We start from the raw sequence: 16,387 nt of genomic DNA, 5'->3' as shown, positions 1-16,387 counted from the left end.
GATGGAGGTTGGACAAAAGATAGACACAAAATGCTGGAGTAACTCAGTGAGTCAGGCAGCATCTCCAGAGAAAAGGAATAGGTGATGTTTCAGGTTGAGACCCTTCTTCCGACAAAGACTGGCAAGGAATATCGATCATCTTACCGCCTTAACCCCATTCTCCTGCCTTCTCCCCGTAACCCCTGACACCCGTACTAATCAAGAATCTATCTATCTCTGCCTTAAAAATATCCATTAACTTGGCCTCCACAAACTTCTGTGGCAATGAATTCCACACCACCTCTGATTTAAGAAATTCCTCCTCATCTCCTTCTGAAAGAAATGTCCTTTAATTCTGAGGCTGGGCCCTCTAGTTCTAGACTCTCCCATCAGTGAACTCGTTGATCCGAAGGGCCATAAACTTATGAGATCCATGATGTGTCATATATTTACATTACAAACTGTGACACCTTGCATTTGATTAGATTGCAAGGTTTTTATTCCGGTTGAAAGCCATCTGTTGGCTGTTTCTCTTTGGCAAGGTTAAATAAATGTTTTTCAGCAGGTTAAACCCGCCCATTGTGAATTGCAGTCATTCGAACACCAAACTGGTTTTTCCAGTTGCTAGAATAGTAACCTCCATTGCGTGACTGAGATCTGTTTACATTAGCTGGGCTACAGTAGTACCAACATTAAGAGGCAGCCACGTACACAGCTATGTGGAATGAAAGGAACTCATGGTTGGCAGCAGATTACCTATTAACAATCCAAGGAAACTTTAGTGAGAGTTACGATATAGAAAGCCAATCTTGTCTGGTGCGATGTGTAGGAAGGAACGGCAGATGCTGGTTTAAACCGAAGATAGACACAATAATCTGGCATAACTCGGCGGGTCAAACAGCATCTCTGGAGAAAAGGGGTAGGTGACGTTTCGGGTGACCTCGACCCGAAACGTCACCTATTGATGCTGCCTGACCCACTGAGTTGCTCCAGCTTTTCGTGTCTAGTTGTTCGGTGTAAAGCAGGGACTGACTGAGAATAGCAATTACTCTGACAAAGCCCTTGATATGTTTAAGAAGGAACTGCAGATGCTGGAAAAATCGAAGGTAGACGCAAATGCTGGAGAAACTCAGCGGGCGAGGCAGCATCTATGGAGCGAAGGGAATCGTGACGTTTCGGGCCAATCTCGATCCAAAACGTCATAATATATCTGAGGACATTGTGGAAATATATATCCGAGGACATTGTGGGAAACCAGAGAGGATATTCATGATAAGGGAATGCCGTTTAGAGTAAGGTAAAACCAGCAAAGTCGGATCAAGGCTAGTCCGAGGGTCACCAATGAGGTAGATAGTAGTCCAGGGCTGCTGTGAGATATCTGGAACCAGTCAGTTACCTAATCCCGGGCCAGGGGAGACGGGAGTGTAATTGGGTTGGAGCCGGGTGGGGAAGTGGGGAAGGTCGGCCGTGGTATTGGTGGTTCAGTCAGGAAGCATCTCTGCAGAAAAGGAATAAGTGACGTTTTGGGTCGAGACCCTTCCTCATACACGCAGCTTGGATTAGAGGATATTAGCTTCAAGGAGAGGCTTGCATTGGTTTCTCCTGGAGGCTGAATGAAGGCCTGATCGGAGTTTAGTAAATAATGAGAGGAATAGACTGAGTAGACAATCAGTACCTTTTCCCCAGGGTGGAAATGTCAAAGACCAGAGGGCAAAGCTTTAAGATGAGAGGAGCCAAGTTTAAAGGAGATGTGCTGAGCAAGTTTTTTTTTATCCATAGGGAGGTGGGGACCGATGTTGGTGAAGATAGATCCGATAGTGGCGTTTAGGCTTTTAAAAAGGCGTTCAAGAAGGAACTGCAGATGCTGGAGAATCGAAAGTAGACAAAATTGCTGGAGAAACTCAGCGGGTGCGGCAGCATCTATGGAGCGAAGGAAAGGGGCAACGTTTCAGGCCGAAACCCTTCTTCCGACTGATCGGACAGGAGCAAAGTTTAAAGGAGATATGCCTCTCCTGTGAGATCAGTCTGAAGAAGGGTTTCGGCCCGAAACGTTGCCCCTTTCCTTCGCTCCATAGATGCTGCTGCACCCGCTGAGTTTCTCCAGTATTTTTGTCTCCCTTTTAAAAAGGTGTATGGGTATGAAGGGAAGGTGGGGGGGAAGGGGGGAGGGGGGGGGAGGGTGGGGGAGATAGATCACGTGCAGGCAGAGGAGATTAATTTAACTTGGCAACAGCAATGAAGAGAAAAACATTGAACATTTCAGATGGATGACTGATCATTGATTTGAAATATTAACCCTGTTTTTCTCTCTCCCTCTCCTGCTGAGTAGTGCCAGCATTTCCTATTTTTGTTTGAAGTTTCTATCAGCCGTGGTATTTTGCTTTTATATTAATTGCTTCCAGTTCTGTTGCTGAGCAGTGGTAATGCTGCTTGTACTAATTGATTCGGACAGACGCGGGGATTATCCTCTGAAAACATTATCCAGAGCAGCATACCAGCAGCACCAGGGAGATACCAATATTTCGATCCGCTTTCATTATCCTGCGCTTTCACCCTTCACATTCCTTCCACCCCAAAAGGCTGACCTAATTCCCCCGACTGTATTTACACTCAGGCGCTTAAACCAACTACAGTAAACAATGACACAAGGAACCACAGATGCTGGTTTACAAAAAAACGGCAAGTGCTTGAGTAGCTCAGCAGCTCAGGCAGCATCTCGGGGAAAACATGAAGTTAGACATACAATGCTGGAGTAACTCACCGGGACAGGCAGCACCTCTGGAGAGAAGGAATGGGTGACGTTTCGGGTTGAGATCCTTCTTCAGACATGAAGGGTGACAAGTGTAGGAAGGAACCGCGGATGCTGGTTTAAACCGAAGATAGACACAAAAGCCCAGAGTAACTCAGCAGGACAGGCAGCATCTCTGGAGAGAAGGAATGGGTGACGTTTCAGGTCAGGTCTGAAGAAGGGTCTCGACCCAAAATTGTCACCCATTCCTTCTCTCCAGAGATGCTGAATTACACCAGCATTTTGTGTCTATGATGGGTGTCGCGATCCTTCTAAGCAGGGCAGCACTTTGTGTCATTTTTTTTGCTGTAAATGATGTCCCATTAGGTTCAAACAGAACGCTGGGCCTTTAGAAATTTTGGATGAATTTGGTCGTTAATTATTTTTGGGATGTAGCCATAACTGGCAACGCTCGCTCATCCCTGGATACCCTTGAGAAATGATTTTTTTTTAGCCAATGCAGACTGCCACAGTGCACAGACAGCACCCGAGGTCAGGATCAATCCCGGGTGTCTGGCGCTGTGAGGCAACAGCTCTACCCGCTGCGCCACTGTGCCACCAATTGCGGTAGAGGTCCACCACCGATTTTCCTACTACTTGGGGTCCAGCACCTCCTTTAGAAACATAGACATAGAAATTAGGTGCAGGAGTAAGCCATTCGGCCCTTTGAGCCTGCACCGCCATTCAATATGATCATGGCTGATCATCCAACTCAGTATCCCGTACCTCTCCATACCCCCTGATCCCCTTAGCCACAAGGGCCACATCTAACTCCCTCTTAAATATAGCCAATGAACTGTGGCCTCAACTACCCTCTGTGGCAGAGAGCTCCAGAGATTCACCACTCTCTGTGTGAAAAAAGTTCTTCTCATCTCGGTTTTAAAGGATTTCCCCCTTATCCTTAAGCTGTGACCCCTTGTCCTGGACTTTCCCAACATCGGGAACAATCTTCCTGCATCTAGTCTGTCCAACCCCTTAAGAATTTTGTAAGTTTCTATAAGATCCCCTCTCAATCTTCTAAATTCTAGAGAGTATAAACCAGTCCGTAATTTTAATCCGGACAAAATTACGAGAGCACACTTAAAATTTCCTCCCTCCCCCCGGAAGTTCCCCCGAACATGTGGCACCTAGGCTAGTTGAGGCGGCCGATCTAGACCTCATTGGGACTTCTGCGTCAATCGGCTGGTCAAATCTCCCCCCCCCCCCTGTGACCGGGGCTCTGGAACTCCGACCGGAGCCAGCAGATCCATTCCCATTGCCGACTGTGTGAGGCGGAATGTTCCGGTACTGTTGGACTCCTCTCTGAGGCCCTGACCACTGTTTGGGCCGGCAAAACGGATAATCCGGAAAGGCTCTGGAACCGGAACCAAGGGAACCGGAAAATCAGTGGTGGACCTGTAACAACTAATGACCCCAATTAAAAGGGTATCAAATAAAAGCTGGATTACTGAGATATTTCAATGCTAGGAGCTGCCGACGGGACTAAGTTTGTTTGTTTGATTGTTACTCCAGCAGGTACGGAGGGGGTCAACATGGGCTTCCCCTGTATGAGCATCACAGCAGAGAGGATACCATGTCGAGTGGCAAGTCTTCATCTGGAGGTCTAACAAGCCAGGACAGCACAATGGAACGGAATAAGAATGGTAAAGGTTCCTGCGACTGGCTAGGTTCAATATTCTGGCAAGGATGCATGTTCATAATTCAATAGACCATGTTTAATAGACAATAGGTGCAGGAGTAGGCCATTCAGCCCTTCGAGCCAGCACTGCCATTCAATGTGATCATGGCTGATCATCACCAATCAGTACCCCGTTCCTGCCTTATCCCCATATCCCCTGACTCCGCTACCTTTAAGAGCCCTATCTAGCTCTCTCTTGAAAGCATCCAGAGAACCTGCCTCCACCATCCCCTGAGGCAGAGTATTCCACAGACTCACCACTCTCTGTGACAAAAAGTGTTTCCTTGTCTACGTTCTAAATGGCTTACCCCTTATTCTTAAACTGTGTGGCCCCTGGTTCTGGACTCCCCAAACATCGGGATCATGTTTCCTGCCTCTAGCGTTTCCAAGCCCTTAACAATCTTCTATGTTTCAATGAGATCTCCTCTCATCTTTCTAAACTCCGGAGTGTACAAGCCCAGCTGCTCCATTCTCTCAGCATATGACAGTCCCGCCATCCCAGGAATTAACCTTGTAAACCTACACTGCACTCCCTCAATAGCAAGAATGTCCTTCCTCAAATTAGGGAACTGCCCTTTCGGAAGTGCAAGAGTCCCACTGCTTTCTAGTGTTGGAAGTGTGCTCCAGTCTTGTATGCTGTTTATATCTAGCCTGCTATTTATATCTATTATGGGGAGAAGGCGGGAGAATGTGGTTAGGAGGGAGATATAGATCAGCCATGATTGACAAATTGTATTTATTATTTAAAAATGAATCATTTAAATAATTTAAAAATCTGCAATTCTTCCATTTCAGAGCCCTTGTGGCATGTACCTGCAGTGTCCAAAGTTTACACAAACTCCGGAAACAATATCTTTAAACGGCTCCCGAGACAAGAGCTAACAGGCAAGGATTCCCCCAACAGGAATGCCAAAGTAAGTCTCCTTTCTGTGGTTTTATTGCCTGTGTCTTGTCTGAAGAGGGGTCTCGACCCGAAACGTTACCTTTTCCTTCTCTCCAGAGATGCTGCCTGTCCCACTGAGTTACTCCAGCTTTTTCTATCTATCTTCGGTTTAAACCAGCATCTGCAGTTCCTTCTTAGAAACATAGAAATGGTGCAGGAGTGGCCATCTTCGTCACCGCCATTCAATATGATTACTCCAGCTGATCATCCAACTCAGTATCTGTACCTGCCTTCTCTCCATATCCCTTCCACAAGGGCCACATCTAAACCCTCTTAAATATAGCATCTGAAGTGACTTCTCAACTACCCTCTTTCCAGAGATTCACCACTCTCTTCTTACATATCTTGTCAGATAAGGAATGGTTTGGCATTGCTTAAAAGAAAAATTGTCATTGTCCAGCACATTAAAAGATCTCTTTGCAGGTAGACACAAAATCGAGAGGAGAGACATGGGTTTAGCACTCAACGTGAACATGGCAGGGGGGGTAGGGTGAGGTGGGGTGGAGAGTTGGGGGGCTGAAGGGGAGGAGGGTAAGGGGATGGGGGTCGAGGAGGGGTGAGGGAGGGGCATTGGTGGGGGGGGGGGGGGGGGGGGGGGGGGGGGGGGGGGGGGGGGGGGGTTAGACAATAGACAATAGGTGTAGGAGTAGGCCATTCGACCCTTCGAGCCCAGCACCGCCATTCAATGTGATCGTGGCTAATCATCCCCAATCAGTACCCCTTTCCTGCCCCATATCCCCTGACTCCGCTATTTTTAAGAGCCCTATCTAGCTCTCTCTTGAAAATATCCAGAGAACCTGCCTCCACCGCCCTCTGAGGCAGAGAATTCCACAGACTCACCACTCTCTGTGTGAGAAAAAGTGTTTCCTCGTCTCCGTTCTAATTGGCTTACCCCTTATTCTTAAACTGTGTGTGTGGCCCCTGGTTCTGGACTCCCCCAACATCGGGAACATGTTTCCTGCCTCTAGCGTGTCCAAATCCTTAACAATCTTCTATGTTTCAATGAGATGTCTTCTCATCCTTCTAAACTCCAGAGTGTACAAGCCCAGCCGCTCCATTCTCTCAGCATATGACAGTCCCGCCATCCCGGGAATTAACCTTGTAATCCTCTAGTGTGTCCAAGCCCTTAACAATCTTAAGTATGGGGTATGGGGGGGGAGTGATGGTAGGACGGGGTGGGCAGGGCAAGTGAGTGTGTGGGGGAGGGGCAGGTTTGAAGGGGGGGGGGGTCAGTGAGGGGGGGCCCGGGGGGAGGGGCCGGGAGGTTCGGTTGTCTCTGTTCATGTTCATGTTCAAGTGAGCATTTTGTTGTCTCTGTACTGTACACTGACAATGACAATTAAAATTGAATCTGAATCTGAATCTGAGTTATGGTGCAGCAGCATCTATGGAGCTAAGGAAATAGGCAATGTTTCGGGCCGAAATCCTTCTGGAAATAGGCAATGTTTCGGGCCGAAACCCTTACGGGTTTCGGCCCAAAACGTTGCCTATTTCCTTAGCTCCATAGATGCTGCCTGACCCGCTGTTACTCCAGCACTCTGTGTCCTGAAAAAGAATGATTTGTTAGACCTTCCTCATAAGGCGAAATATACAGCACGCAATGAAGCAGTCATTATATTTTAAGTACAGCAAAGGGGAAAGAATGTGATATTTCCCACAGGGTGAGGGTGAAGATATCTAGGGATGTTCCCCTGACTGCACCCATTCATTGACGTTGGCTGCCTTTGTTGTCACGCCAGGGACTGCAACCTAATTGCCAACATGTTCCAGCCGCTCCATTTAACAGGTGTGAAGTCACAGCTGCCGTGCTGGGAGCTGCAAGACCCGGCCCTTTCTCCGGGGGCTGCAGGAGTCGCCCGTCAGTCTGCCCGAGGCTCCAATTCTAATCTGGTGCGTGTTCCTTCGCAGGGCGACGCTCATTACTCCAGCCAGTCCAGCAGCAACACGCTGTCCAGCAACGCCTCCAGCAGCCACAGCGACGAGCGGTGGTCTGACAACGTGGAGCACATGGAGGTTGAGCTGGAGGCCTCGGTGAAGGGGGCGTCCAGCGACAGCGGCATCGACACCACCCTCTACGCCCCCAGCCCCTTTGCTGCCGGCACGACGGCAGCCAAGCCAGCCCGGGCCGCACCCTGGCGGGACAAAGCTCAGAGACCCTTGCAGACGTCGGCCACCTATAGCGAGCTGCAGGAGTGCACCAGCCGCATGACGGACTGCACGCCGCCTCCCATGGAGAAGAGGAGAGACTCGTCGCCAGCCCTCAACGCCAACGGCCAGAGCAAAGGCCACAGGAAGAAGGCCCACACTCCTGCTCACAGCACCAGCTATGGGCTGAACAGCAGCAACGACAGTCCACATCCTAGGTAAGGAGCAATCAAGTTCATGTTCTGAAGAAGTCTGAAGAAGGGTTTCGGCCCGAAACGTTGCCTATTTCCTTCGCTCCATAGATGCTGCTGCACCCGCTGAGTTTCTCCAGCTTTTTTGTGTAACCAAGTTCATGTTCAAGTGAGCTTGTGGTCACATGTCCCTGATAGGACAATGAAATTCTTGCTTTGCTTCAGCACAACAGAACATAGTAGGCATTGACTACAAAACAGATCAGTGTGTCCATATACCATTAATAAACACACATGAATAAATAAACTCTGCGCCTAGTGCAGCCTAGGTTCACCAGGTTAATTCCCGGGGTTGCGGGACTGTCATACGTTGAAAGAATGGAGCGAATGGGCTTGTACACACTGGAATTTAGAAGGAAGAGAGGGGATCTTATTTAAACATAAAAGATTATTAATGGATTGGACACGTATGGTCCTGAATAGTCGCCCAAAGAGTCGTACCTTTTTCTGGTCGCCACTGGGTTTTCAACATGTTGAAAATTTTCGGTTACCTGCTGCGACTATGACGGGTGCCGGCAGTCGCCGAAAAAATTGCATGTGGGACAGGCCCTTTAGGGAGTGAGGCGGCTGGGCTGGGGTGGGCAGTCTCTCTGAGGCAGTGCCACACGCTGTATCATTGTGACCCACACCCTACCGTCCCTATCATTGCCGGCAGCTGCAGCCGTCGGGAGACGACGCATCCTTGAAACTCAAGGATCTTGGCAGCAGTGTAAAAAGCTTGTGATACGGAAGAGAAATGGTGTAATTGCCATGACGGAGATTGGCCCAGAGCACGTTCTGTGGTGAATGTTTGATTATCTGGGTATCGCCACAACCTAATCTTGCTGCTCCCCACTATCTCAATTATTAGTAAAACTCTCTGAACCACAGGATCAGATTACAGCGCTCTAATTCACATCTGGCATTAGTTTTTCGTTGCTGCACTTTTAACCGAGTTTTGATTAATTTCTGAGTCAACAGTGGCCTCCCGTGTGGCCTGTTGTTTTATTTTTCTCCGCCACTCTCCAGCACGAGCTGCCTTCTGTGCTACACACACGATATTCAAAGCGACCGGCCCATGTCCTTGGATTAAACATGGATCATGATAGCCCGATGTCATCACCGTGACTCCACCGGGCAGTCACGGTGGCGCAGCGGTAGAGTTGCTGCCTTACAGCGAAAGCAGCGCCGGAGACCCGGGTTCGATCCCGACTACGGGTTCTGTCTGTACATTCTCCCCGTGACCTGCGTGGGTTTTCTCCGAGATCTTCGATTTCTTCCCACACTCCCAAAAGATGTACAGGTTTGTAGGTTAATTGGCTTAGTAAATGTAAAAATTGTCCCTAGTGGGTATAGGATAGTGTTAAAATGCTGGTAGGCGAAAGTGCTGGAGAAACTCAGCGGGTGCAGCAGCATCAATGGAGCGAAGGAAATAGGCAACGTTTCTGGCCGAAACCCTTCTTCAGACTGTTAAAATGCTGGGATCACTGGTCGACGTGGGCCAAAGTGCCTGTTTCCACGCTGTATCTCTAAACTAAACTAAACTAAACTAAAAAGCAGTGGACACAAAAAGCTGGAGTAACTCAGCGGGAGAGGCAGCATCTCTGGAGAGAAGGAATGGGTGACGTTTCAGGTCACCCGTTTCATCCCGACCCAAAACGTCACCCAGTCCTTCTCTCTAAGAAATGCTGCCTGGCCCGCTGTGTTACTCCAGGTCTATCTTTGGTGTAAATCAGCATCTGAGTTCCTTCGTGCAGGAGTTCCTCCAGCACTTTATATAGTCGAGGTACATTTTGTAACGAGGGCAAGGGGTCACAGCTTAAGGATAAGGGGGAAATCCTTTAAAACCGAGATGAGGAGAACTTTTTTCACACAGAGAGTGGTGAATCTCTGGAACTCTCTGCCACAGAGGGTAGTTGAGGCCAGTTCATTGGCTATATTTAAGAGGGAGTTAGATGTTGCCCTTGTGGCCAAGGGGATCAGAGGGTATGGAGAGAAGGCAGGTACGGGATACTGAGTTGGATGATCAGCCATGATCATATTGAATGGCGGTGCAGGCTCGAAGGGCCGAATGGCCTACTCCTGCACCTAATTTCTATGTTTCTATGTAAACTAATGACACCTTTTATTTTCTGGGACTTTCCTGTACTGGGGTGGAAAAGAAAACGGATCAGATTTTGATTTTAATTCTGATCCCTCCTTTTTAATCCCTGCGTATTTAAAACAGACAAATGTTTAGTTTAGAGATACAGCTGGGGACCAGGCTCTTTAGCCCACCGAGTCCGCACCGACCAGCGATCCCCGGACAATTTTTTTCCTTCTATACCAGGCAAATTAACCTACAAACCTGAACGTCTTTGGAGCGTGGCAGGTAACCGAAGATCTCGGAGAAAACCCATGGGAGAACGTACAAACTCCGTATAGACAGCACCCGTAGTCAGGATGGAACCTGGATCTCTGGCGCTGTGAGGCAGCAGCTCTACCCGCTGCACCACTGTGACGCCCGTGGTTCTCCTTCCTCCACATTATTGAGGCATTGATTTGTTTGAATCAACCTGGTGGGTGTCTAAATGCTAGGATACTAGGAACTTGCTGAGCTTTTCTTACAAACACTGCTGACACGTTCTACAGCTGTGGTGTTTCAGCTGCTCCTCGCCAGGGCCCGAGGCTTTACTATTTTAGTCAGTGAAATCGTACACCTCTCCCAAATGGACTGCTAATCCATCTCCTCGAAGGAAAAAGATGAAGAACCTTGGCTGAACTGAGTTAATAGTATTGCTGTGTGGGAAGGAACTGCAGATGCTGGTTTATACCGAAGATAGACACAGCGTGCTGGAGTAACCCAGCGGGACAGGCAGCATCTCTGGTGACGTTTTGTGTCAGAACCCAAAACCAGGATTTCAGAATCAGTGTCGGAAGAAGGGTTCCGACCCGAAACGTCACCTATTTGTTTTCTCCAGAGATGCTGCCCGTCCCGCTGAGTTACTCCAGCACTGTGTGTCCATCTAATAGAATTGCTGCTGTTCGAGTCCTTGTGCAATTTTAGAATTAAATCTGTTAAAAATAAATCATCTTCCAGCAGAGTCATAGAGCTGTACAGAATGTAAAACAGGCCCTTCTGCCCATCTTGTCCATGCTAACAACTTTAGCATATTATGTGTGAGAAGGAACTGCAGATGCTGGATAAAATTTAAAGTAGACACAAAATGCTGGAGTAACTCAGCGGGTAGAGATGCAGCGTGGAAGCAGGCCCTTCGGCCCATCGAGTCCGCGTCGACCAGCGATCCCCGCACACTAACACTATCCTCCACCAGGGACAGTTTTTACATTTACAACAAACCAATTAACCTACAAACCTGTCCTACTGCACGTCTTTGGAGTGCGGGAGGAAACCGAAGTCTCCGGAGGAAACCCACGCAGGTCACGGGGAGAATGTGCAAACTCCGTACGGAGAGCACCCGTAGTCAGGATCGAACCCGGGTCTCCGGCGCTGTGAGGCAGCAACTCTACCCGCTGCGCCCCCGTGCCTCCCCAGATTACTTTGAGGAACTTGTGTGTCTTGATGTTCTGCAAGCTGAGAGTGCCTGGTACTTTGTGTTGGGTTCTGGTTACCTGGGTTTAAATTTGTGCCCTCTCATGATAATAAACAAAACCAATCTAAACTTTTAAAAAAAGTGAGAAGACAGAGGGAGAAAGTTGCTTAAAGTTAGTAAAACAATTTTATTTTTGGGTTGCTTGCTTATTTTCATTTTATTTTTTAATTTTGTTTTCCCCGCACCCTTGCATTGCAGGCCAGGACACACCCCTCGCACCCACAAGACCCCGCCACCGGACTTGCCCAGGCCACTGGCGCCCTGCCCTCAGCTCTCAGCTTCCGTCCCCAAATCCTTCTACTCCTATCAGAATGTGAAGAACATGTGTCCAGCTGGCTGGAAAATCTCCGCCAGCTCCCAGGGTCGACATTCTGGATTCACCGAGACTAAAACGTAGGAGTCACGTTGCAAGCAGTTTGGACCTCAGTCTTTTGCAATCAACAAAATGTGTTGGGCTTTGGTTTTGCACCACACTTTATGTCATGCATTGTAGAAGCAGGCTATTTGACCCTACTGGTCCCAACCAGTGCTTACTGTATCTCTCTCTACATCATCGTCTATATCTCTTGGTTCCTTTTGCCGTGATTTTCCGTCTGAAGAAGGGTCTCGACCCGAAACATCACCCATTCCTTCTCTCCAGAGATGCTGCCTGTCCCGCTGAGTTACTCCAGCTTTTTGTGTTTATCTTTTACTTAAACAAATCTGCTTTCTTCTTCCCGCTGTCTTTCCGGCTGAGTGGGCGGATGGTAGATCCACTGCTTCACAGCGCCAGAGACCCGCGGTCATCCGTCTGCTTAGACCTGTGTTCATCCGTCTGCTTAGATCTGTCATTTTCACGCCGTACCCTTCCATGCCTCTAGTCTCTCTTCTCACCCTGACTCTCAGTCTGAAGAAGAGTCTCGATCCGAAACGTCACACATTCCTTCTCTCCAGAGGTGCTTCCTCACCCGCTGAGTTACTCTGGCATTCTGAGTTCCATCCTGACCTTGGGCACTGCCTGTGTGGAGTTTACACCTTCTCTCTGTAACTCTCGGGTTTCCACCGGGTGCTCTTGTTTCCTCCTGCCAACAACTTGCAGGTTTGCAGGTGAATTTGCCCTTTGTAAACTTGCCCCTAGTGTGTAGGGAGTGGATGCGGATGTGGGATGGCATAGAACTAGTGTAAACTCGATGGGCCGAAGGGGCTGTACCTTTCAGTCGATCAATTTTCCTTCCCTCTTGTCTGTTCTTTAAAGCTTCTTCGTAAATGAATCTTCTTTTTGTCTCGAACACTTCCTGTGGGAACAATTTCCATGTTCCCACATCTCTATGAGTGGAGACATTTCTTCTAAATTCCCTGTTGAATTGAATATGACAGTCAGCGATGATATTATCTCTTAACCCGCAAGTTGGAGCTGTGCTTCAGCACATGGAGTCATGACACCAATCAGCCCTGCGCTCTCTGAAAATTCTCTGCAGGCTTTGCCACATAATGAGGGCAGAATCAGGGAACAATGCCTCTCATTGTGAAGAGAGAAAATAGCGTTACTCCACAACTGAATTTGGCCCACGAGGTATATGTATTGATACATCTGTTTTTAATGAATAGAGAGGAACAGCAAATGCATTTTTGTTGTTAAAATTGGCCAAATTTCTAATGCTGGAAAATGTAGGCGTTTCCAATAATGCATAATATAGAATATAGAACAGCACAGACTTGGTGGGCCCAAGGGGCTAGTACCAAACAGAAGATAGACACAAACTCTAGAGTAACTCTGCGGACAGGCAGCATCTCTGGAGAGACGGAATGGGTGACGTTTCTGTCTCGAGACCCAACCTGTCTGAAGAAGGGTCTCGACACGAAACGTCACCTATTCCTTCTTTCCAGAGATACTGCCTATCCCGCTGAGTTACTCTAGAGTTTGTGTCGATCTTCTGTTTGGTACTAGCCCCTTCGGCCCACCGAGTCTGTACTGGTCTATATTCTATAACCCCCTGACACCCGTACTAATCAAGAATCTATCTATCTCTGCCTTAAAGATATCCATTAACTTGGCCTCCATTACCTTCAGTGGCAATGACAGTTCTACTATATAGAAATAGTCTTCAACTGTAATAGATTCTGTTAATAGAAGGGCCTGTTTTCACACTGTACCTCTAAACTAAACTAAAACTAATTTATTCTGCGTTAGTTATTATCTTTCATAGAAAACATAGAAATTAGGTGCAGGAGCAGGCCATTCGGCCCTTCGAGCCTGCACCGCCATTCAATATGATCATGGCTGATCATCCAACTCAGTATCCCGTACCTGCCTTCTCTCCATACCCCCTGATTCCCTTAGCCACAAGGGCCACATCTAACTCCCTCTTAAATATAGCCAATGAACTGGCCTCGACTACCCTCTGCGGCAGAGAGTTCCAGAGACTCACCACTCTCTGTGTGAATTCCCTCAGAAGCAGGATTTTTTTTTTTTAAATAGTCAGCATTTTTTTTCAACCAGTTGAATTTAAATAGCTCCGGTATCTGCCAGTCCTCAGTGAATCTCCTAACTAATTGAATCCTAGAAAATCTGAAACCACTAACTTTCATTTCTAAAGGTATTGAATATTATGTCTGTGGGCGCAAGATAAAATGTGATTTTTTTTTTTCTCCTTTGGAAACAAATAAGATCTGCCTCTCGAAGTCCAATGATACTACAGGGTTAATACAACCACCTCCGCAGAAAGAACTCCGACTCTGATATTTAGACCATTCTGCATATCAGATGTTTGGTGTACAGTTCAATAGATTTAGTGAAAGGCAGAGGTTCCTGGTTCAAAGCCACCAGATGTAGGTTGTATAAGGGAAATTGCTGCATATTAACAGCAGCCTGCAGCTTTTCACTGTCCTAATAAACTCAAGAAGCCTTTGTATCTGATCTGCAAACGTAATTTGAGGAGGTTTTTTTATCAGTCATATCACTGAATAAGCTCTTCAGTGGAAAAGCTTCATCACTATGTAAAACACCACGCCATGCTTGTTCCACCAGTCCCATCATTCCCTCCCACAGATGCTGCCTGACCCACTGAGTTCGTTCAGCACTTTGTTCTACACAAGGTTCCAGCATCTGCAGTTGCTTGTATGTGAGTGTGTGTCTCCCTCTCCCGCTCCCTCTCCTCTCTCCCTCTCCCGCTCTCCCCCTCTCCCTCTCCCATCTGCATTACCAGTTAATACACCACGTTCTGAAGAAGGGCCCCATCCAGAAAGATCGTCTGTCCGTTCCCTCCACAGGCTTGGATAGAGTGGATGTGGAGAGGATGTTTCCACTGGTGGGAGAGTCTAGGACCAGAGGGCACAGCGTCAGAATATAAGGACATAACTGTTAGGAAGGAGATGGGAGGAATTTCTTTAGAGGGTGGTGAATCTGTGGGATTAATTGCCACAGAAGGTTGTGAAGGCCAAGTCAATGGATATTATTAAGGCAGAGATAGATGTGGAGAAGGCATGAGAATGGGGTTGAGAGGAAGAGATAGATCAGCCATGACTTGATGGGCCAAATGGCGTAACTCTGCTCCCATAACTAATGAACAGATGCTGCCCGAGTCACTGAGTTCCTCCAGTACTTTGTGTTTTTCAGTATTGCTATTTACTATAATGTCATTTTAACTGAGTACTTACATACACAGATTTCTCAATCAGTTCCTGTCAGTGCAGTTAATAAAAACAGAATAAATACATATAGCTTTAAAAATTAAAATTACCATATCTAAAATATGCCTAATAATTGAAATAAAAACACTTTCAGACAGAACAGTGGCTTTGCTTTGACAGGTGCCTAGCTGTCAAAGTGTGGGTGAGGTTAGATGTGTTGGTTTGCTCAGGATTCCAGCTTCTTGTGTCTCCAATATTGAGTTTGAAAGGCCGCAGGTTGCCTAGTAGACAGAAAAAGGGGTGTTGATCCCGAAGGTTTAGTCGAGATACAGCCTGCAAACAGGCCCTTTGGCCCACCAAGTCCACACACCCACCAACGATCACCAGAGATTCCTGCCTGTGCAGTCTCTTGTGATCCAACTCTTCTTGCCTGCTTAGCTAAGGCTTTACACAGTAAAATAGCATGTGTCTGAAGAAGGGTCTCGACCCGAAATGTCACCTATTTCCCTTATGCAGAGATGCTGTCTGACCCGCTGGGTTAGTCCAGCTTTTTGTGTCTATCTTCAGTTTAAACCCAGCATCTGCAGTTCCTTCCCACACAAAATAGCATCATTTCTAGAATAATCCCAACAACATATTAGTTTGATTTAAATTTTTGGAAAGGAAAGAGTTTACCCTGGGAGTAGTGTTTCTGGCATAAAGCGTTGAGAGAGATATTAGCCCAGGATGAAACTCAGCCTGAACTTCACAAAGTGTTTACGTTATCTGTTCCTCATGGGGAAGTTGTCGGAAACACAGGGCAAGTTAGTTGGGAGATAATTGCTTCCTTGCAATGTGGGGGGCAATCTCTGCTTGTCTACAGACCGCCCACCCGGCATTCCCCCACAGGAATCCCAACTCCACAGCCTTGGAGAGTCGAGAGAAGTGTCCTGACCCGAAACGTTTCCTTCCATGACATCTAGAGATGCTGCCTGACCCGCTGAGCTAGAGAGTCTTACAGTGTGGAAGCAGGCCCAACTTGCCCACACCAAGCATCTACGCTACTCATCTTGCCTGCATTTGGCCCAGATCCCGCTAAACCTGTCCTATCCATCTAAGTTCTTCCAGCACTTTGTGTCTTTTCTTGCAAACCGGCAACTGCAGTTCCTTGTGCCTTGAGGAGAATCTAGAGAAGGGTCCCGACCCGAAACGTCGCCTATCCATGACCTCTGGAGATGCTGCCCGACCTGCTGAGTTCTGAGTTCCCCCACCACTATGTGCCTTTTCTTGTAAACCAGCATCTGCAGTTCCTTGTGTCAGCTGGTTTAAACAGAAGATAGACACAAAATGCTGGAGTAACTCAGCGGGACAGGCAGCATCTCTGGAGAGAAGGAATGGGTGATGTTTCGGTTGTGAAGAAGGGTCTTGGATTACATTTTATCT

General features: G+C 47.6%; 1 protein-coding gene across 4 annotated transcripts in view; it reads left to right on the top strand.

Moving 5' to 3' along the window:
* Positions 1 to 16,387, top strand: part of sipa1l3 (signal-induced proliferation-associated 1 like 3) — a 161,746-nt gene that overhangs the window by 128,520 nt on the left and 16,839 nt on the right. For 2 of the 4 annotated variants that reach the window (XM_055663617.1, XM_055663616.1), the window contains exons 12-15: positions 4,280 to 4,410; positions 5,241 to 5,359; positions 7,297 to 7,751; positions 11,555 to 11,749. In XM_055663617.1, the coding sequence (XP_055519592.1) occupies positions 4,280 to 4,410; positions 5,241 to 5,359; positions 7,297 to 7,751; positions 11,555 to 11,749 (900 nt within the window). The remainder of the gene's footprint in view (positions 1 to 4,279; positions 4,411 to 5,240; positions 5,360 to 7,296; positions 7,752 to 11,554; positions 11,750 to 16,387) is intronic. The other 2 variants (XM_055663618.1, XM_055663619.1) reach the window with 2 other exon arrangements.

This window comes from Leucoraja erinacea, chromosome 38, assembly GCF_028641065.1.
Source record: "Leucoraja erinacea ecotype New England chromosome 38, Leri_hhj_1, whole genome shotgun sequence".
NCBI lineage: Eukaryota > Metazoa > Chordata > Chondrichthyes > Rajiformes > Rajidae > Leucoraja > Leucoraja erinaceus.
This window is presented reverse-complemented; position numbering and strand designations above follow the sequence as displayed.